Source organism: Quercus suber, unplaced genomic scaffold, assembly GCF_002906115.3.
Source record: "Quercus suber isolate HL8 unplaced genomic scaffold, Cork oak 2.0 scaffold_341, whole genome shotgun sequence".
NCBI classification, from domain to species: Eukaryota; Viridiplantae; Streptophyta; class Magnoliopsida; order Fagales; family Fagaceae; genus Quercus; species Quercus suber.
Window position 1 is genome coordinate 4274 of NW_027069793.1, and position 24021 is coordinate 28294.

The 24021-nt window shown below is 32.7% G+C and overlaps 3 protein-coding genes across 3 annotated transcripts; 2 read left to right on the forward strand and 1 right to left on the reverse strand.

Annotated features, from left to right (window-relative positions):
- Positions 1 to 870: 870 nt before the first annotated feature.
- Positions 871 to 6574, forward strand: LOC112039837 (ninja-family protein AFP2). Its single transcript, XM_065759771.1, is given in 3 exon segments — positions 871 to 1951; positions 5809 to 6011; positions 6013 to 6574. Coding segments are annotated over 3 exon segments (1176 nt in total). The 5' UTR covers positions 871 to 1356; the 3' UTR covers positions 6391 to 6574.
- A 2531-nt stretch (positions 6575 to 9105) lies between these two features.
- Positions 9106 to 14950, forward strand: LOC111997005 (glycerophosphodiester phosphodiesterase GDPD6). Its single transcript, XM_024029044.2, has 8 exons — positions 9106 to 9219; positions 10932 to 11107; positions 11479 to 11662; positions 11835 to 11909; positions 12832 to 12941; positions 13105 to 13323; positions 14217 to 14372; positions 14507 to 14950. Exons 1-8 carry the CDS (start codon positions 9210 to 9212, stop codon positions 14675 to 14677), a joined length of 1101 nt encoding a protein of 366 aa, XP_023884812.1. The 5' UTR covers positions 9106 to 9209; the 3' UTR covers positions 14678 to 14950.
- A 1982-nt stretch (positions 14951 to 16932) lies between these two features.
- LOC136061686 (LRR receptor-like serine/threonine-protein kinase RPK2) lies at positions 16933 to 20785 on the reverse strand. The gene has a single exon (XM_065759770.1). It carries the CDS (start codon positions 20593 to 20595, stop codon positions 17200 to 17202), a length of 3396 nt encoding a protein of 1131 aa, XP_065615842.1. The 5' UTR covers positions 20596 to 20785; the 3' UTR covers positions 16933 to 17199.
- Positions 20786 to 24021: the final 3236 nt, after the last annotated feature.

Consider the following 24021-nt stretch of genomic DNA (forward strand, 5'->3'; position numbering starts at 1 on the left):
GTTAAGTTGGATTTTCAAATGGGTATTAGAATTGATTGAGTGTGGTTGTGCCTATTCTTTAATATGTAATATGGTAATGTGGCATGTTGATATTGAAGTGAATAAAACTTGGGTTTTACACCACATCCTTATAGAATTTAATTTCATACATTTTTATCTTGCTATTGTTTTTAATGTGGCATTAATCACATGTTTTGTTACATAAATATATAACCATTTTATAGTAAAATTTATAATAACTTTTTCTTTTGTTTTATTATTCTCTCCATGTGTTCTTAATTATTTGTAGATTGCACCAAATTATTTCAAATTATCATTTAGTGATTGGATCAACCTTTTACTAAAGCTTATATGTATTTATGTACATAAAATTAGTATTAAAAGGCCATTATACAACACAAGTAAATTACTTAAGAGTTAGACTTAGGTTTAATGTTCAATAGTATTGAATCCGTTGAAATAATAATATGTATTTATTTTTAGATACGTATCACTTATGATCGGGTCTAATACACTAGATGAGTTAAACTTAAACCAAGTCCTTCACTTAATCAAAAGAAGAAAAATAATTTAAACGTACGTAATAAATAACACAATAAATATGTAGTTTTTTTTGGGGAGAAACCAATAAATATGTAGTTAAGTTAACATACACCACGTACACAATCAATCAAAGTAGATAAATTAAAAAAAAAAGAAAGAAATTTTTTCTCAAATAAGACGTGTTGTTCTATAGCTCTGTTAATGATTGCCACTTGTCTGAGTCTCACAGCGACCTTTTTTTTCGTGAAGGGCAATTGTGGGAACATTGTAAGTACACTCTTTTTTTTTTTATTACTAATAAGTGTTTTCACAAACCCAAAAATTTATTAGTTCCTACTTTTGTACCTTTTGTTTTTCCCAGTTTTGTTTAACTGTCTTTCTTTTCATGTTTTCTGTTTCCTCTCTCTTTCTCTGTCTCTCTCTCTCTGCTTCACTCTTTAAAGACTGTACCTTTTATTTTTTTTCCCACTTGAAATTTGTTTGTAAATAACAAAAATATTCGAAATAAGAGAGACAGAGTCAGAGAAAGAGAGAGAGAGAGAGTTTCAAAGGTTTCTGTTTTGGTTTTTTGGGTTATTTCTGATTTGGGTTTTGCTTAGAAGCCTTGATTTTTTTTATTGGGTTGGTAACTAGATTAAACAATATTGAGTGCAAGTTTAGATTTTTAATCATGGGTTTAGCTGAAACAGATCACAGACTTGTTGTTGTTGTGTTAAACCGGCAGAGATATAGATATATTAGTTGCTGAAGAAGCAAAAAAAAAAAGAGTTAAATATATATTTTTGTTCTGTTTTCTCTGTTTTTAAGATACAAATGGGTGAAGCTAATGAAGAAGCTAGAAGAAGAGCAATGGAAAGTCTTTCTTTGGAAATAGAGAAGTACCCAAGAGATCTATTGCAGAGATTTAGGTGTATGAGCAGCAACACACAGAAACAGAAATCCAATGAAGAAGAAGAGGAAGAAGATTCAGAGGAGATTGAGTTGAATCTGGGTTTATCATTAGGTGGTCGATTTGGTGTTGATAAGAGCAAGAAAAAGCTGATAAGGTCATCTTCTATAGATATGTCATATAGGAACACAATTGATGTGTCGTATAGGACTAATACGACAGTGTTGACAAGGACTTCTTCTCTTCCTACAGAGACAGAGGAGGAGTGGAGGAAGAGGAAGGAGTTGCAGACATTGCGGCGAATGGCGGCGAAGAGAAGGCGGTCGGAGAAGCAGAGGAGTTGTAAGGCTGAGAGGGAAGAGGAGAGGAAGGAAATTGAGAGTCCAATGGGATTGAATTTGAGAGATAGGCAACAGTCTCTTTCTCTGCCTGTGGCTATGGCTAATAGGCTTAATTCCACTTTGTCTTTGCCTTTTGGGATGCCCTCTTGGGAGAGTAATAAACGTCTTCAAGCTCAAGGTATATTAATACTAACATTTGTTTGTTTGTTTTGTTGTTTTGTTGTTTTCTTCCCTTTTTTTAAAATATATTTTAAGTGGGAAGAGGAATTCTAATCCTGTTGGGAAACACTAGAAGTAATATTAGCATTTGTTGTTTTATCTATGTGTATGCATTTAATTGGTGAGCTACATGTTGGATGTCTCTGTTGGAAACATTAGGAGTAATATTACAATTCTCAACAAAAAAATTTCACCAAAAAAATTAGTTTGTTGAGAATTCATAATAAGGCTTGGTTGTTGTTGTAGATTTTAAAATTTTGGTATGAATTGTTTAGTTAGATGGGTGGAATTGGACTAATTTTTCTTTTAAAGTTTGTTTGACTAGGTGTTCTGTTTGCTCTGGGAATTGGTGTTTGCAATTGATGTTAAAAAGGAAATTGGACAATGACTCATTCAAGACTACGAATCCCAATAGTTGTGTTATGACTGCTAAAGTCCGATTAAGTGGGTTGCTTTTTTTTTTACTTTTCAAAAGGTAATTGGAAACATTGACTGAACAAAGAGATTCATAGAATCAATAAAATTATGTTCATCAATAGAAGAAGTTGAATACTACTTTTTTACTAAACATTAAACTGATTGTTCCCCTAAAGATGGAAAATGGGTTAAATTGAAATAATGCATGACTCTTAAGGGTCCACATGATATTGTATTCACAGTGATTGAACCCAAAACCAATACTCATTGTGCTGTGCAATATACTAGATAGTTTAGTGGATGCTCCTGTTTGCTAATTTTAATTATGTGCTTTTATGCATAAACTAAGGAATACGTAAAGACCTAACTGTAGTTCCATTCCTTTATCAGGGAAAAAAACATTATACTAGCTGGAGCTCACTTGAGTTGAATCCCTAAAAGTCTAGGTACCTTATCTGGATGCTTCTTAACTTTTAAGCAACCTGATGAGTCAGTTACCTCAACTTGTTTTGACACTCAGTTTTACCCCACTCATAACTAAAGAGGGAAGAGAGAGGTAGAGGCAATTTTCTTAATAAAGGAATTGCCTGAATCTGTGTTGTGTTATTATTGGTTGCCTGGTCCAATGATGGTGATGCAAATCCTTTGGCCATTCGTTGGAACCCATCAAAGCTTCTGTGCACAATGACATGGAAACTCGTTTTTCCCTCTTAGAAAGCTACTGTGTTGGATGTTAGAGTTCTTGAGTCTGGCTTATAATGTACCCAAAATTACAAATTCTATGTTTATTTTCTGAATGAGTTCATATTTAAGATGATATTTTGATATTTATGAAGTGCTTGCATAAAATATGCCATATTAGATGGGTGTTAAGTTTACCATGGTGTATAAAAGAAGAATAATAAATACTTCTGTATATTAGCCATGTTCCTGTCTCCTTGGTTTTGGAGGTTGTGCAGTCTGTTGCCTTGACACACCTCTACTCAGTAATCAACCAAAGATTATGTGACATATATTTGTTAGACATGCTCTGGCCACAACGGAGTTTGAAGATTGCTAACAAATGTAACCTCCAGGTCATTGTCCTAAACATCTCAGCCCCTAGCCCTAGGTATGGATGAACAAGGAAAAGAAAGTGTCAATTTCTTAAGAATTCAAACTTTGATTCTAGTTATACAAGTTGATGCTATTTCTAACTTTTTGGCCTGTGTCATAGATCCTTTAACTTGAATTTTCTCTCAGATTGGAGGGGGCAGTTTTCAATAATCTAAACCCCAAATTTGTCAATTTTTGGCCCTAGGGTAATTTTCTGTGATTGGTTCTTAAAAATTTTTCTATGTTTTCACTCACTGCATGCAACCAAGCTGTGTGTGATCTTCTTCTCAAAAAAAAAAAAACTGTGATCTGTATCACCAAGTTCTTATGCTTGCCACTGTGTTGGTTTGCATGTGAAGGAAAATGATAGATTAACTCCTCGTGTTTGTAGCTTATGGTATCATATTTTCGAAAAAATGAATTGGAGAATTCTTTTACTTTCAAATCAAGGTCCATATCGAATTTCAGATTGATAGTTCCCATGAGAAAAAGCATCTTGACCATACAGTTCCTTCCATTATTGCATCGTGACGTCTCTACCTAATCTGCACCGAGCTCATTGATGCTTGTCAAAATGATGACTTACTACATGCTTCAGAGAGGAATATTTACTGCATTTCTGTGTTTTCATTTCAGCCACACATACATTGTTAACATGTTCACTGTTGCTGGATCACCATTCTATTTTGAAAGACATAATTTGTCCAATATGTGTTTTTTTGTATTTGAGTACATGATTTGTCCCTCTTAAAACTATGTGAACCTTGTAGGTGCTTGTTTGAACTTTTACAAATTTTAGATATAAACCATCAAATAACTAGGGGCAGGTTTATTAAAGAGATCCTTAGACTGGATATGGAAGAGGTTGGTTTCCTGGTGGAAAGCAATGAGATGTATCTGAGTGGCTAGAAGGTGTTATGAAGATCATGCGCACCATAGATTGCCATAGACAGGAACACACTCTGGTAAATATTGAAAATTGATGGTGATCATGAGAGAATGATACCAAATTTCTATTGCTCGGAAATTACTGCACAAGTAACTTTTGGAGAGAGTAGGTAGGTATACCAATTGATCCAGTATAGGGTAATTAGAAGATAAAAATTGGATTTTAGTTGAAAGTCTAGTAACTGGTTTTTGTGACTGCTGATCCTTGCATGTGGACTAGATTGATTTAGTATCAAAATTTTGACGATTGTAATACATATGAAGCCATGCACCAGCTAATTACAGTAGGTAGTGTAATTGAAGACTAACTTAGCTAATTACAAAATTTGATCAAGACTAGTGGTTTGTTCTCAGGCACAGAGACAGCACCACTGCTTATCCAAGACTGTTCTATATGCAATTGTAGCAATTACTAATCATTTATGCTTCATAGGAAAAGTTAATCTTTTAATTCAATGTGAACGTTCTTAATGCAATTTGGCAAGCTGCGAGTAAAAATTATTGTGAATGTGGAAAAATAGAGGAGACTTTGCAGAGGATATAGGAGACACAGGTGTTTGAAAATCATTCTAGTGCTGTTTGGAAGGAAGTTGTATTTAATTGACGTAGTCACGTAGCACTCTGAATTCCTAATTAGTTTGAACTTGTTTGACTAAGGAAAAAAAGAAAGGGTTGAAACACCTTGAGCCAGGGCTTTGGACTTAAAAAGGAATCTTGTCCCCATAAAAGTATGATGTCATCAGTTCAATTCAAAGGATGATGTAATCAGTTCAATTTATATGGGAGTGTGAGTCGAATTTCCCTACCAAAAACAAAGGGGATGTGGTTAAAACTCCTTAAAACTTGACTGTTGTGTTTATATCAATAATTGAAAAGAAAAGATAGAATGAAAAGTATTCAAATTTCATGTCGCAAATGAAATAAGTGGACTATAATTTGTCAATGCATAGTTTTATTTGAGTTGTGTTGTATCATCTTTCTTGCTGTTTACAATTGGGTTAGCTTGTTTGACGGATGTCACTTTCTTTCTTTGACTTTTTTCCTTGTATACATCCCCTGTACTAGGGTTGCATCCCTTCTTGCTTTTCTTTTCATGAATTTTTTACTATAAAAAACAAACTTTCTTCCTTTGCTCCTATGGGTGAAGAGTGAAGACTTATAAATGGTAATTACATAGTCGGAATTTCTAAATGTTATACTGAAAGATGCTTAGCTTGAATTTCCAGCTATACTTAGCAAATATTACATCAAATTTTGGAGTTTGTTATCGATTTATTCTATGTTTGGTAAGGGAAATGATGTAATGAAGTACAAATTCTTAGTTTTATTTTCTTATTGGTTTTCCTATACCTACAGGATTGAGCACTTGCGGTGAAGCAAGAAGCTCTGCTAGTAATCAATCTTTACAAGAGCGAAGCAATCAGGAGGCTGTAGGTTCTTCAAGTACAAAGGCCAATGAAAATCTGTGCAGAAATTCCACAGCAGAGATGGATTCTCCATCAAAGAAACCTGATCATGTGGAAAATAGAGTGAAGGAGGCTGGGATGAATGCAATGGAATTCTTTACAAGAGCGAAGCAATCAGGAGGCTGTAGGTTCTTCAAGTACAAAGGCCAATGAAAATCTGTGCAGAAATTCCACAGCAGAGATGGATTCTCCATCAAAGAAACCTGATCATGTGGAAAATAGAGTGAAGGAGGCTGGGATGAATGCAATGGAAGATATGCCTTGTGTTTTCACAAAAGGAGATGGTCCTAATGGGAGAAGAGTAGATGGCATCCTATACAAGTACGGGAAGGGAGAGGAGGTGAGGATAATGTGTGTATGCCATGGAACATTTCTCTCGCCGGCAGAGTTTGTCAAGCATGCTGGTGGTGGTGATGTTACTCATCCACTTAGGCATATAGTTATAAACCCTTCTTCTACTTCCTTTCTGTGATGTTGGCTACCTTGTCAATTGTCATCCCTTAAAAGAAAGGGTTGTAGAATACATTAAATAGAAGAAAAGAAAATTTAGAAGTAACAGCCTTTTTTTGTTTATTTTTTGTTAGGTTCTTCAATGAGAACTGTTTTCTATAACTTTTGCTCATGTTATGGAGAGATTATAAGTGCATCTCTTAGCAGTCCTTTATTGACCTTTGTGCTTTCCCCCTCGTTTGTTTGAAAGCTGAGTGTGCATGGGAAATATAAAAAAGGCAAATAAGTAGGAACATGGTAACCCGCTGATAATTGTTTCTTTTGGAAAAAGATAAATTACTACAAATTTTGCAACAAAATACTTAAAAAGTAACATGACAATGAATGGAGTTAGGAAATCTAATTTGCTAAGATTAATTTTAGTGAATTACAAATGTTTAATGTTTAATAATGCCTTTTGTGTTACTAAAATATTCTCTAAATTCAATAACTAATAGCATGCAAATTTTGTAGATATTAAAAACAAAAAAATTTAAAGAATGGTTAAACAGAGAAATTATTATTATTTTTTTAAATTTTAATTTTCTATTATTATATTATTTTTATTTAAATTAACAAAAAGTTTGAAGCGGAAATTCTAACCCCCCGGAACTCATAACTCATAAATCAATAGATCTCGAATTAATTGTTAACAATAACTATTAGTTATTTAAAAAAAATAAATATTAATGTTGATATGAACAAAAAGTGTGAAATCGAATTTTAATCCCTCATAACTCATAAATCAAGTAGATTTCCAATTGGTAATCAAATAAATAAAAAATGAAAGGATTACACATTAACAATTCGACTTTAAAAAAAAATAAAAAAAAATAAACAAAAGAACTAGAGCCCAATGTAAATTCATGCCTTACAAAAGATGGAGTATATTAGTAGTTGGATGGCATTAGGACATAAAAAGTAGGCTATGGTGATTTACATAAGCGTAATATTTAATTTTTTTGGTTAATAAATAGTTAATTGTAAAACTATTCTTACCTTTTCTTTTATTGCTCAAACCTTAAATATCCAAAAAAAAAAAAAAAAAAAAAGAAAAAGAAAAAAGAGAAGCGCGAGATTACCAGAATACTACAAACACTAGGTATCAGGATACTACAAACACTTGGAGTGTATCCAGAGAAATAGTTGAAGTGTAGTATACTACAAACACTGCATGAAAATGAAACATTATCAAATTGCACTATATAAACCCACAACGCTCAGAGTGATAATCCAAATTCATTCTAATCAAATTCTTTGAGTGAGAGAGAGAAGCTAAAATGTCTTTCTATAGTAAGTTTCTGTTTTTTTTTTTTTTTTTTTTTTTTTTTTTTTAACGACAAATCATGTTTGTTCTGTTTATTCTTTCATTGGATTAACTATGTTAGTCACCTTGTTTTGTTAATTCTAGTTTGTTTGCAATGTTATATGTGAGGAATTTGCATCTGTGCTAATTTCATTAGAGACCTTAAGTGCAGTGTTTCTGTATTTGTATTATTTTATTAGAGATCTTAAGTGCATGCATATTCCTATGTGAGACTTTGTACCAGAAATATTTTGGATTTTTTTATTATAAATTTTTACATTAAACTGTCAGCGATTGATCACTATCCCACGTGGAAGAAAGGAGAGAGAGATACGGAAAAAAAAAATCTATAATATATTAGAGTGGAATCTTAATTGAAAATCGAAAATAAATTCTTACCATAAGTATGAGTATGTTCATAAGACTCTGATAATGAACAAATGTATGCATTATTGATAAATATTAGTCGATATCCTGTGTGATATATAGATATGGTATAAGTTCATTTGAAAATATTTTGTAAGAAATATAATACATATTAAGTGTTATAATATTTAGGAAATTAGTTTCAGCTAATTTACATGTCATGATGTCATTAAAAAGAGAACAAAATGTAATCTTTTAAGATTAATATAATTAAAATTATAAACGTATTGCTTGAGTGAAATGACAAATGTTTCAATTCCACTAATTTAAACGCATAATAATTATTATTATTTTTGTATTTTTCTTATTGCATGTGATTAACTTTCCTTTTCATTTTATTGGATTTTGTTTTAATTGTTATGAAAGCAACTCAACGTGAGTCATAATTTTACATTTCCAAACCAATTATTTCTTATATAAATTTTAGAAAAATTAATCATTTATAGGTGTTTTAATTAATTTTTTTTTTACATAGATAGTTATTAAACTACCTATCAATTAATTCACGAAAATAAATGTTTTTATCCATTAATAAACTTTTGAGATTCTTCTACTATTAGTTTCCTTTTCTTTCTTTTTTTTGAAATAAAAGGGTTTTCTTTATTAAATGGGATCCGTAACACATACCATAGCAAATATTTTATATATTTTGGGTTGAAAAACTAAGAAGGTGTTTGGTTGAGCTAAGAATCTAACTCAAAATTCAGCTTTCATCGTCAAATTCTCAAAGTACATGCCCCACCTCAAAACTCATTGTTTGGTTCAGTTTTTGTTATCAATTTTTATAACTCATTACTTAAAACTTGAGATATTGTAGTATTGTTATAAATATCTGCACTTATGTGGGACCTGCGGTTATGTTATGTCTCCATCAAGTCAGAACAGCTCACACCCTCCCAACGATTCTCTTTCCCCTTTTCTGCCTTCTCATTACCATCTCCTTTACTCCACACACTGAACCCTCAACCCATACCAACCAATATACCCATTTCAATATTTGTTTTTCACTTTCCCCCTCTCATTCCTCGAAACTCATTGTTTCCTTTGCATCCGAAGCTCTACAACTACCTATGGATTTTGGTGAGCAGCTTTAGCTGAACTTTTTTGGATTATATATATATATATATATATGGATTTTGCTAGTTTTGAAAATTTTTTAACTGGATTGTAAAACTATTCTTACCTTTTCTTTTATTGCTCAAACCTTAAATATCCAAAAAAAAAAGAAAAAGAAAAAAGAGAAGCGCGAGATTACCAGAATACTACAAACACTAGGTATCAGGATACTACAAACACTTGGAGTGTATCCAGAGAAATAGTTGAAGTGTAGTATACTACAAACTCTGCATGAAAATGAAACATTATCAAATTGCACTATATAAACCCACAACACTCAGAGTGATAATCCAAATTCATTCTAATCAAATTCTTTGAGTGAGAGAGAGAAGCTAAAATGTCTTTCTATAGTAAGTTTCTGCTTTTTTTTTTTTTTTTTTTTTTAAATTTTAATTTTTAAATTTTATTTATTTATTTATTTATTTATATATTTTTTTAACGACAAATCATGTTTGTTCTGTTTATTCTTTCATTGGATTAACTATGTTAGTCACCTTGTTTTGTTAATTCTAGTTTGTTTGCAATGTTATATGTGAGGAATTTGCATCTGTGCTAATTTCATTAGAGACCTTAAGTGCAGTGTTTCTGTATTTGTATTATTTTATTAGAGATCTTAAGTGCATGCATATTCCTATGTGAGACTTTGTACCAGAAATATTTTGGATTTTTTTATTATAAATTTTTACATTAAACTGTCAGCGATTGATCACTATCCCACGTGGAAGAAAGGAGAGAGAGATACGGAAAAAAAAAATCTATAATATATTAGAGTGGAATCTTAATTGAAAATCGAAAATAAATTCTAATTGCATCTTAATTCTGTATTATGTGTCTTTCTTAAAATTATAATTTGACACCAAGAGTGTTTGGCTTTTTCTTAATTTCGGTAACTTTTTTGCATAGTCTTTATAAAAAGATATGGTTTTGGTAACTTTTATATTAAATATATTAATATTTTGGTATTTTGCATAGTGTTTGTCTTTTTGAGTTTGCTGATTACTTATTTCATGTATAAAAGAGAAAAAAAGTAATATTTTTTTTTGGTCGGTGATCTGCAAAAATATTGCTTTTCTTTCTGATAGAAAAAAGTGAGACATGTTTCTTTTTGTTTTTGGAGTTTGTAAGCTTGTTGAGTTGCCACATATATTGCTACATTTGATATTAAATTTTGTGTCTTGCACTTTATGGTGCTTACTGTTTTTAAGTCAAAAGTTTAGTACTATGAATTCAAGTTATTCTACAATTTCATAAATGGTATTAATAAAAGTTACTCATATAAATCTCAAAGAATAACATAGTTATGGATTTATAATTTATGAAGTGGAGGTTATTGATTGGAATCAAATTCCTTAAAAAAAAAAAAATCAATATGATAGAATGTGATCCAGTTTCTTTTTTCAGTTTTCTATTGAGGGAGGTGACTTGATTCATTAATATTTTTTTTTTATCAAATTAATTATTTATATATAATAAGATAAAGTTACAATATATATGAAATAATATTATCCTAATCCATTGATTGATCCTTAGAATTGCTTAATAAGCCATGTGTTCCATAACCATTTTCAGTTTTCTGTCATTCATTTTGTTTTAGAGTTGGACTAAAATAGACTATGATAAAATTCTTGTTTAGCTTGAAGAACACTAATGTGAACATTGTTGTTTGTACTTGACAGAATTTGTCCTTGTTCCTTTTCTAATTCTTCTAACTATTGGATGCTGTGTTGGAAGAACACTTCCAAGTAAATTATCTGATAGTACCAAACAGCCCCTACAGACATCTCGGCCATATAACATTGCTCATCGAGGTTCAAATGGAGAGTTTCCTGAAGAAACTGCTGCTGCATACATGGTATATATGCCTCCTATCTATATTTAGTTTGATATATGTGATTGAAGCACTAACTAGGATTCCACATTTGTTAATATCACATCATGTTTGATACAAATCCTTTGAATACTAGCATACATTAGATCATCTTTTTCTTCTACCTATTTTTTTGTTCAACTTTTTTACAAAATATTAAAAAAATGGCTGTTAAAATATTATATCTAGTTAAAGAATTGCCAAATTGCATGGATTTTAAGTTATCAAGTAACTCCTTTTGTGCTCAACCATGAATTTGTTTCCACATTGGATTGTTATGTTTAGTTTTATATATCATTTTGTACCTCACAGTGCAATAATGAATGTTCCCTAAACTTGTTATTTGGCTATTGTAGAGAGCTATTGAAGAGGGAGCAGATTTCATAGAAACAGATATCCTCGCCACTAAAGATGGTGTGCTGATATGCTCCCACGATGTAACACTTGGTGATAGAACAGATATTGCAAACTTTAGTCAGTTTGCTGATAGAAAAAGAACCTATGAGGTCCAATATGTGAACATGACTGATTGGTTCGTAGGTATGTATCAAAGCTTCTCTTTGTATTTCTTCTACTTTTATGTTTTAAATGTGATTATGAATATGACTTTTATGCTGAATATCTTAATCCCTTTTTTCTGTTTTTCATAAATTGTCTAGAACATAAGATACAATTCATCAATCTGAGTCTAGCCAACTTTGATTATATGCAGTTGACTTTACACTGGAAGAATTGAAGTTACTTGGGGTGAATCAACGGTTCAGTTTTCGAGATCAACAATATAATGGTTTGTTTTCATTTTTTATTTTTAGTAAATCTTCCGAGTACTTATTAGTTCTCCATACTTTTTTTCTGGATTCTATACTATTTGTTAGCTCATAACTTATCTGTCATTTAACCATGGCGACTGCTCTACCCATACCAAGTCGTGATTAAACTTATTTTAAACTATATCATCATAATAGAATTGTATTTATTTTGGATATATATTTATTTTTATAAGTTATATTATTGAATGTAAAAAATATTCAAGATAAACAAGTTATGCAACAAGAGCATGAGGATGATATTCCTTTTGTTGATATATATATATATATAAAATTGTTCTACTTTTTTCTTATATATTATTTGAATTGCAAGAATTGATAGCAAAAGGGATGGGTGGGAGCCCAACCCGTTGGCTACTTGGATTTAAAATTTTCAAATAAATAAAAGAAAAATTGTAATGATACATTTTCTAAAAGTACACAAGTTGACATATGTTGATTTCCTCTATTTAAGGTATGATTTTGGTTTCCACTAATCAAATATTATTAATTTCTTAATCACACATACTGTGACATATTGTTCGATCATGTTTTTTTTTTTTTTTGATGGGTTGTTTGATCATGTTTTAAAGATGCTTCTTGTAGTGCTTTCTTCTCTTTTATATAATAGTAACATGTTTGTTTTAGTTATTTTCATAAAGCAAGGTACACTTGGAGTTGTCCAAACTGCCTAATGCCAGTTTAAACTCATTACAACTTGTTTCAATTTTATTATTGTGTCTTTGAGTGAAATGACAAGCCATAATATAATTAAACATAATATGAAAAGGTTAATTGAGTTTAATTTGAACTTAGTAATGAATGTAATTTTTATTTAAGATTACTAAAACTATCTCATTGATTAACTATAATTTATTGTATACCAATCTGTTTGTTCTTTAGGGAAGTTTCCAATTATCACCTTCGAAGAGTACATATCAATTGCACTGGATGCAAAAAGAGTGGTTGGAATATATCCGGAAATAAAGAATCCTGTTTTTGTCAATCAACGTGTAAGTGATTTTCCTTTTGTCATCATCATAGTTGATAACATGAAAACTATACCAACTCAACTCATACAGTTTTGGTACTTGAATCAATTAGATAGTGATCATGTATCTCCTTTATATTCATCAACAAACTATGTAGCCAACACTTCTACCAATTGTACAACAGGTCAAATGGTCAGATGGGAAGAAGTTTGAAGATAAATTTGTGGAGACATTGAAGAAATATGGATACAAAGGTTCATATGGTTCAAAAGAATGGCTGAAACAACCTGCCTTTATTCAGTCATTTGCTCCATCTTCACTCACATATGTTGCAAACCTCACTGACTTGCCCAAAGTTTTCTTAATGGATGATGTGACAATACGAACAGAAGACACCAATCAGGCTTGTTCTTTTTTCTCATTCTGGAAATCTGATTGACTTCTATAATTTGACTTCCAAATATGAATCATGTTGACAGTGAATATGTATATGGCTGGTATTGTAGTGGAAATCTTAGGTAATATTCATTTAATAAGGTCCATAAATGGCTTTTAGGCTTTTAGCTCACATTCAACCAAAAAAAAAAAAACATATATGAGTGGTAGTGGTGTATTGGGCAGGGAACTCAAAAAGCCCATTAACAGCCTTAATTTGATAATAATAGAAAATAATTTTCAATTTTGTTTTAGAATAATAGATAATTTATTTATGGAGTCCATGTTTAGAAATAAGTTTCATTATATTTAAGGTAAATTTTGTTATAGGTATGACAATAAAGAAAATTTCAGCTACTTTGATAACAATAATTTGATTTCCAAAGGTCTTCTAGGTCTATAATTGTACTTCAAATAATCTCAAGCACAAACTACATAGTTCTCTTTGTCATGGTTAAAAGTATTATCTTAAAATATTTCAGATAGTTATTTCAAATAGTTACTTTTTTTTTTTTGATGGCCGAAAAGGGGGGGCAGGGGTGACTATTGTGACTCATCCTCCTGTTCGTGACCATATGGGCATTTCTCGCTAGAGAATGTTGGATTGAGTCATAGCTATTGTGGTCGGGGGTGATTAAGGGTTAGCTGCAAGAGACAACCCCACTTCTCGCTAGAGTTTGAACGTGGGACCTCAAGATAGTGATCACACACCTTGACCACTAGGCCACCCCTCTTAGTGGTAGATAGTTACTTGATGCAATCACTTTCTATTATATGTTTCATGGAGTAAACTTCTTTTTAGTAATTGCTTTAGCTTTTCTAATGATAATTGTGTTCTTGTTGAATAAATGCTTTGTGCAGACATACTATGAGCTTACTTCAGATAGCTATTTGGATTTTATAAAGAACTATGTGATTGGAATTGGACCATGGAAGGATACAGTTGTTACTACAAAAAACAAGTATTTGGATGAAGTAACTGATCTTGTTGCCAAAGCCCATGCTCGTGGCCTACAGGTGCATATCTTCTCTGTAATGCATGATGTTTAAGATTTGTTAAGGAACTTATTAAGCATAGCGATTACTAATATATGTTGTTACAAAAACTGGTTAGAACACGATTGATAGCAAGTTCTTTCTTCTCATTTCAGGTGCACCCATACACTTTCCGGAATGAAAATTCTTTCCTGCACTTCGACTTCCATCAAGATCCATATGTTGAATATGATTACTGGATAAACAAGATTGGAGTTGATGGACTCTTCACTGATTTCACAGGAAGCCTCCATAATTTCCAAGAAAAGACATCCCCTCTCTCCTAAAAATTAAGATAGTAGATTGGACTCTTAGTTATGTTTAACTTGTTATGGAGAAGAACAAATCCTTAAATGGTAATTTTAGCTTTAGTATCTTAGTTTGCTTTCGATAGGTTATGTTGAACGTGTTAGGGAGAAGAGCAAATCCTTGAATGGTAATTTCAAACTATCTTCTTTATCTTTGGTTTTATTTTTCTTCATTTTTGAACCTTTATATTCATATTGATTGGGAAATCGTTCAAAAAGTAGCGTAAATAAAATTACCACCACTCTTGTTTATTGTGGTGAGCAGCTATAAACTCACAAACTTGTGTTAGACTGTTGCTACATTTTTCCAAGATAAAGAAACTGTAGGATCATGCCAAATACTCATATACAACTCTATTATGAACTTGTAAAATGGCCTCTATTATCAATTCATATCCAATTTCTGTACACTCATTATCTTAGCCTAATAGAAGAGAACAATCCTCTTACATAGAACTTAAAAAATAGTTGATACAAATGAAAGCAATAATTATCTAGGGTAGGTGTGTCCTTACAAATAGAGTAATTGACAAACCTTTGGACATATTTTGCAACTAATTGAGGTGCCTTTGCTACTATATGATCATGTGAACATGGTTAGTGGCAAGATACCTCAACAAATTGTGAAAAAAGGCTGTGAATTCTTGTACCCTTATTAACAAAACGACATTCAATAAGCATAGAAATTTGATCCTTTTACTAGTCTTCTCGGCTGGAATCATAAATGGGGTTGTTTCTATAGGTAGAGTAGGAGTGTCATTTTAATCATGAACCAATCATAGAAGGAATATAATTTTAGGAAAGGTATTCAATGGGGTGAGATAACTTTCCATCTTAGGCATTTGTTGTGCCCAAAAAGTCATTAGGTTGGAATCTTTATATTGAATATTTTGTATTTGTAACGACTCCGCCCCAACTGTGTAAATATTGTCCGCTTTGGGACCTATACCTCTCACGGTTTTTTTCTCCCCCAAAGCATATAGTAGTGGGAGAAAAGACCTCTACACATTAAAGGGAGGTCATTCCTTATAAACACATTTTCATATGCTTCCCTAGGCAATGTGGGATTTCATGGAATGCAAGACCCCCCCCCTTTGGGTCACTACACCCCCCTTACGAGCACATGCGTCCTCGCATGTGGGGTCCACATTTCTGGCTAGGGTATGGCTTTGATACCATCTGTAACGACTCCGCTTCAACTGTGTAGATATTGTCTGTTTTGGGACTCATACCCCTCACGGTTTTTTTCTCTCCCAAAGCACATAGTAGTGGGAGAAAATGCCTCTACACATTAAAGGGAGGTCATTCCTTATAAACACATTTTCATGTGCTTCCCTAGGCAATGTGGGATTCCATGAAATGCAAGACCCCCCTTATGGGTCACTACACCTCCCTTACGAGCACACGAGTCCTCACATGTGGGGTCCACACTTCTGGCTAGGGCATGGCTTTGATACCATCTATAACGACTCCACTTCAACTGTGTAGATATTGTCCATTTTGGGACCCATACCTCTCACGATTTTGTTCTCTCCCAAAGTATATAACAGTAGAGAAAAAGACCTCTACACATTAAAGGGAGGTCATTCCTTATAAACACATTCCCATGTGCTTCCCTAGGTAATGTGAGATTTCATGGAATGCAAAACCTCCCCCTTTTGGGTCACTACAATAAAATTGTGATACCCCAATTTGATTGATTGTGTGATGTGTGTGGGTGTGTAATGAGTCCCACATCGGGTATTTACTGGGTTGAACTGAGCTTTATTAACAACTGCAAGGAGCCTTAATTGTGACTAATCCTTTTGAGGTATAGCGTAGGTGTGGCTAGCGCTTTTCCTTGGGTCGTTACATATGGTATCAAAGTTGGCCTGATAACCCCGTGTGGGCTCGAAGCATAGTTCATTGTGTACAAATCTTCTAAAAATGACCCTCAAATAGAGGGATTTTGACTAAATATGAGCACTATTTCCCAGCAAAACAATTTCATCCACTAGACAATCCTCTGGCAGTTAATCCTTCATATATTTGCACAAAGAATTTAAAGCCAATATTCTTGGCCATATTTTAACGTAAAATATATATTTTTAAAAACATAACCATAATCATATCCATTTGCTAAAGACAGCTGACAGCTACATGCAAGTGACAAAATCATTTTTTACCCTTTCTGATGTTAAAGTTGGCATGGAAACTGCAGATAAAGAAATATCCTATACAGTTGGCTATACATATGATCAACAACTACCAATTCTGTTTGGCTTAAATTTCAATGAAAAATGAACTGAGATACATGTATTGAAATACAATCAAATCTAAATATTTCTCAGAATATCTTTCTTCTGCAGACTATAACCTATTATAAGGAAACTACAATCACCACCTCAGAATGAAATCTGAGAGATGCTCAAAGATGGCACTGGGTATAACAACTTTATCATGCCTTCTATACTGCTATACTTTCTAAACTCTGGTGAATAATTCCAGAAGCCTAAATCTATCTAGCATGATGAAGGCTGAAGTTGTTTCAACCTATGGACAACTTGCTTCATGTTAGGCCTGTCAGAGAGGGACTCACCAGTACATGTCACAGCCAAGTGCAATGTGTTCACCAGATCATCATGGGGACCTGCATCCCATAGCCCAGCCGTGAAGAACTCCTTAGCTTGATCCATTCGTAACAGCATGCATGCCCAAGAAACAATATTGAAACCATTTCCATGTGAACAAAATGATGGATCCAAGGCTTTCTTATCCGATAACAATTCAAGCAGCACAACACCATAGCTGTAAACATCAGCCTTCTCAGACACACGACAGGTCATAGCATACTCAGGCGCTACATACCCAAATGTTCCTGCTACACCAGTTGTTGCATGGGTTTCAGAAGTTCCCAAAAGCCTTGATAAACCAAAGTCAGACAAATAAGCATTGAAGTCATTATCCAACAATATATTACTCGGCTTGACATCACGGTGTACGACACGTGGAACACTCTCCTCATGCTTCTCATCGTGCAGATAAGCAAGTGCACGGGCTATATCCAGAGCAATCTTGTGAAGAATCTTCCATTCAACAGCTCTTCTGACTCTTTCCTTAATAAAATTTTCCAAATTACCTCCAGGCAGATAATTGTATATGAGGAACATCTCTGTTTCACTTGCATGGAAACCTATTAAAGTGACAAGATTAGGGTGTCTCACCCTCCCAAGAGTATTTACCTCAGCACAGAGCTGTTGATCACCTTGGAACCTTCCAACAGCAAGCCTCTTTACAGCCAATATGATTCCTGGAGAAATTTCAGCCTTGTAAGTGCCCCCAAAACCTCCACAGCCAATGCAATTGCTATTACTGAAATTTCCTGTTGCTTGAACAATATTCTCAAATGTCAATGGAACCCCAATGTCAGTGAAAACTTTAATTGCTCTAGATTCAACCTGGACCCTGCAGTTTGGTACCCATTTTCTTGTGTAAAAGAAAAGGACAATTAGAGCAAGAAGAACAAAGACAATGACTGAAGCAGATGTTATGGATGCAATCTCGATTGGGCTAAAAGTAGCTGATCCTGGATTAGCTTGGGAATCCCCATTGCTATCTGCCTTAGCTGGAGATGATGCCATTAAGGAGGCTATAGGGCAGGAGGAAAGGAAAGGGTTTCCAATGAGCCCACTACAATTCATCACGTTAAGGTTATGCGGAAATGGCCCAGACAGGTTATTGAAGGATGCATTAAACGTTGACAGAGATTTCACACTAGCCAAACTGGAGGGTATCTGCCCAGAGATTTTATTATTGTTGATCAGAAGAACATTTAAATTTCTCAAGTTCGCAATGCTTTTTGGAATTTCTCCAGAAAGAGAGTTTGACGAAAGTTCTAACACTTCAAGGGAGCGCAACCTTGCAAAGCTAGATGGGATGGTGCCAGTCAGGTTGTTACCAGCCAGGGAAAGATGCTTAAGATGCTTCAGATGACTAACACCAGCTGTAATCTGACCATGCAATTTGTTCCCACTCAAGTCAAGAACAACAAGAGATCTTGAATCCCCAATACTTTGCGGTATTGATCCAGAGATTTGATTCTTTGAGGCATCCAAGAATTGAAGAGATCTGCACATTAGACCAATCTTCAAAGGAATATTACCAGAAAATTTGTTATTGCTAACATTAACAATCATTCCATTTAAGCCATCACATTTTCCAAATAGACTTCCAGGAAATAATCCATCAAGCTTGTTTCCACCAGCAAGAAATGCATAATCAGTCTGCTTCCCCAATCTCTCTGCTGCAATCGGAAGCCATTGTATTGGACCAGTGAAGTTGTTCCCGCCAAAATTATGAATCACAAATCTAGCACCAGAAAATGGAAAAGGAGCTGTAAGACGGGTTTTACAAGTAAAGAATGACATATAAGCCAATGCAGCACTGTCAACTCCAACAATTAATGAGGGCAAACGGGAACACACGCTGTAATTAAATTTTGGGATGGGCCCTGACATGAGGTTCCCACTAATGTCAAAAAATGTCATACAAGGAACTGGAAGTTTATTATCAAGCTCTCCAGTAAGCTTATTTGAGCTCAAATCAAGAAAATGCAGGTTCCTGCATCTCTCAAATACACTGCTGATCCCTCCGCTGAAGAGGTTCTGAGCTAAGTTCAACATTTCCAAGTTCTCACAACTACCCCAGTTGCTTGGAAGCTTCCCTTCCAGATTTGCCCTTGGTGCCCAAACTATTCTCAACTTTGGAAGGGTTGTGATTTCCATAGGAATGGAGCCTTCGAAATAATTGTACTCGTTTGGGGCAGCATTCAATGAATCTCCACTTGAATTCCTGTTGGTTTGGGGTGGATCAAAAAGATTCGAGAGGACAAGAACCGACAAATTGACACAATGTCCAAGCTCAGCAGGAATTGGACCGCTAAGGCTGTTTCTAGAAACATCTAGAGTTTCAAGCATCCGAAGCCGACCAAGCTCACTAGGAATGACATCACCAAACATATTAGAAAACAATAAAAGTGTCCGTAACCGCCAACAATTCCCCAAACTACGCGGAATCTGACCAACTAGGAAGTTCCCTGACACATCAAGATGTTCAATACTACTACAACCATTATTATCTCCAAACACTTCCTCAAAAGCCCCAGTTAACTTATTTTGAGACAGACAAAATTCCTTCAACTTCATAAAACTACCCAAAAATCCAGGAATGGACCCATTCAATCTATTACCAGCTAAATTCAAGACCTCCAAACTCACACACTTGGAAAATGAAATAGGAATCTCACCCTCAATTCTATTAAACCCAAGATTCAAAACCCTCAAATCTCTCAAACCCAGAAACCCCACAGGCAAAGTTCCAGTCAACAAGTTATCCTCAAGGTCAACCACCTCTAACTTCTCTAAACCCCAAATTTCAACAGGAATGTCACCACTAAGATCATTACAAGGCAGTGATAAAACTCTAAGTTCAGTGAGTTTCCCAACCAAAGGTGACAACTTTCCCCCTAGTTTTCCACTACCCCCACTTGAACAACAACTACAACAACAAGAAGTTCTTCTAGTTCTTCTAATCCCATCTAAACATGGAAAAATTCCAGAAAACTCAGAGCAAGAAAGTGGTTCAGAACAGTTACCTCTGCCAGTGACATTGAGAGAAAATACCCTTGAATTTGAGTCACATGAGACTCCAAACCATGAACAGTGATCTGGATTGTTGGTGGAGTTCCAGCTTGAGAGAATCCCAGATGGGTCAGAAACAGAGTTCTTGAATTCCAGCAGAATTGATTTCTCGGAAAACACTTTCCCAGAAACCAAAACAGAGTGACAAAACAGAGACAACAGTAAAAACAAAAACAAGACTTTGGTTTTCTCAGTCTTAAGCAACAGTAGGCATTTCATTTTTTTCCCTCGGTTCAAACTTCAAAACTCACAAGCACTTGTAAAAAGGTAAAGAAGCTTTAAACCCTCTCCCCCCACAAAGATATAGAGAGAAGAAAAATGTTTTCTTCGTTTTTGGAAAACACTGATTTCAAAAAAAAAGAAAGTGTCTCTTTTTTTTGGTTTTTGGTTTCTGAATTCTTCTATTACTTCTTCTTCGCTCTCTGATATGCTTTTGAAATTTTTATTTTTTTTAATGATTTTCTTTTCATTAACTTCCACGGCTGTTTTTGTTGATGTGCAAGTGAAACACGTGGGATCCAGTGGAATTCCAAGGTTGTGGTGTGGGACCCACTAAAGGGAACATGCTGACATGGCGCCTTACCGTTGGAAAAGAGGTTAATGGGTCCCACAAATATTTGTACACGTGGAGTATATGTGCCCGACCGTTACTCAAGGCTTCTAGTCAACCCAGCATACTGATCTCTATGCACCTTAAAAAAAAAAAAATGAAAATGATTTTTTTTACTATTTTGAATATTTTCCTTTTAAAAGCAAAATCTATTGGATTTTTGTAATCCATAAATGTAGGATCACAATTTTTTTTTAAGAATTTAAATTTTTATTGATGTGACGTATTAAAATTGATATATAAGGGTTTCTCAAAAAAAAAAAAAAATATATAATGAAAATTGCATCATCAAGACTTCATGTAAAAGTACTACTATTTATTTATAATTAATGATGTGATGTATCAAAATTGGTAAATAATGAAAAGTAAAATTACATCATTGACGAGTCTATGCAAATTGATATATTTCTAATTCCTTTTTTTTTTTATATGACACATTTTTTTTTTCTTTTTTGAACTTGGTAATATGACAACAATTTGAAAACTATTAAGTTGCTCTTAATAAATACCCTAATAAATATCTTAAGGCACATGTTACAAAGTATTAAATATTCAATTATGAGTTCTAACAAGTGCTCTTAAGACAGTGATTAATAATATATTTTAGGAAAGTTTTAACACAACTTTTATGAAAAATGAAAAAAATTATCAAAATATTAATTGCTTTATTTTTTTCTTTTCCCATAAAAAATTTCCTTAAATGAATTGTTAACCAATGTCCTAAGGGCATCCGCTAACATTTCCTTTTTAAAAAAGAAGACGTGGGTTCCAATTAGCTAAATTGGTAAAGTTTTTGACATAGGAGATTTGGGGTTCAATCCCCACCTACACCAAAAACTGATTGATGTCTTGGTCTGATATAAAAGCTATCATCAGGAGCGGACGCCATATGTTGAAACTCTCTAAAAAAAAAATAGACATATTTTTTTAATAATTCATTAGTTTGCATGCATAAATATACTGTAGTTGTGAGAACTTTTCTTGATATTTGTGTACAATTTAATTTTCTTTTTTAAAATCTATAAAGATGCTCTTAATAAATACCTTAATAAATACCTTAAGTCACATGTTATGAAGTATTAAATAGTCACATGTTACAAAACATTAAATATTTACTTATGAGCTCTTATCTATAATTTTAAAAAAGAAGACATATTTGTCAATAATTCATTGGTTTGCATGCATAAATATACTTGTGAAAACTTTTCTTGATATATGTGTACAATTTGATTTTCTTTAAAATGCTTTTAGGGTATTTGTTAACATTTTTCTTTTAAAATAGAATTTTTATTTGGAGAAGTATGAAACTATATATACGTTAAAAAAGAAATATATGTCATATAAAATTAATCTCATTCATATAAGAATTTTGATTACAAACAAAGTTGGGGTAGCTATTTAACATATGATTATCTATTTTACTATAATAGTTTTAGTACCTATTTGCTAAATGCAATATCCATTCACTAAAAACTTTTAAGAATGATAAAGAATACCATTATCTTCCAAAAATAAGCAACTGAGTTTTGCTAAGATATTGCTACAATATTTAAATTTTTGCAATGAATGATGTCATATGCTACAATTGAAACTCTTCATCAATTACTTTCAACCATACATAATGAAAATTGTTTTCATTCATACTTTCTTCTTTATCATTCTACATGAGTCTAGATACAATGTTTAGCTTAGTTTTTAATGATCACTCATTTTAGGTAAGAAAACAAAAAACAAAAGGCATATGTCATCGAATTTTTCATTAGATAAATTATAAATTTCGAAGATTTAAACCTAGAAAATCAATGTTCTCTAGTTAACAAATAAAACACCTTATATCATCATTCCAACTTTTCAAGCATTACTACCATTTAAAACTCAAAATACATGAAGAAAATTTTTAGGATGTTAAAATATAGTGGCAGTATTTTAGACATTACACAAAGAAATATTTTGAGAATTTTAAGCTTTCATTAGAGTTTAACTAAGAGAATAACAAATATGACATATTTGCTATTTTCCAAAATATTAGGGGAAAATTGCTTGATTTTAAAATTTAAGGAGGAATTGTGAACTATCCTAAACATAAATGATGAAAAGTGTTTTTATCCTAAGCTTTTGTTTTTGTGTAAAATAGTGTTTTTACTTAAAATGGTGTGTAAAGGAAAAAAAATACAAAAAGTCAACCAAAGAAAACTGTATGTGAAATAGTGAATTTTGGCTTAACAAAATTGACTAAATAAGAAAAAAAAAAAAAAACTAGAAATACAACAAATGGCACAACATTTTCATAATACCTCCGTTATTTTGATATATTTTATTTTGACTTATAAAGAATTGACACCTTAGCAATTGTGAAAATATATTATTAAAATGGTGTGTAAAGAAAAAAAAATCAAAAAGTCAACCAAAGAAAACTGTATGTGAAATAGTGAATTTTGGCTTAACAAAGTTGACTGAACAAAAAAATAATAATAAAAAAAATTCTAGAAACATAACAAATAGCACAACATTTTCATAATACCTCTATAATTTTGTTCTATTTTATTTTGACTTATGAAGAATTGACATTTTAGCAGTTGTAAAAATATATTATGAAAATAGTGCTAAAGAAAAAAAAAATACAAAAAGTCAACAAAAGAAAACTGTATGTAAATAGTGAATTTTGACTCAACAAAGTTGACAAAAAAAAAAATCTAAAAACAACTAATGGCACGACATTTTCATAATACTTTTATAATTTTGTTATATTTTATTTTGACTTATAAAGAATTGACACCTTAGTAGTTGTGAAACATGGGTCAAGATTATATAGGTTGTTACGGGTTGTTATTGATGGACAAAAAAATAATTTTATTGGTTAGTTTAAATTAGAACCAATAGCAAGTTACAACCTATAATTTGTTATGAAAGTGTTGTAAAAAATGTTGTGAATGTGACATTTTTTTTTTCACAATATATTTATTTTTAGTTATGGTTGGTTCTAGTATGATATTTTATTATTTTATTTTGGCCTATAAAGAATTAATATCTCAACA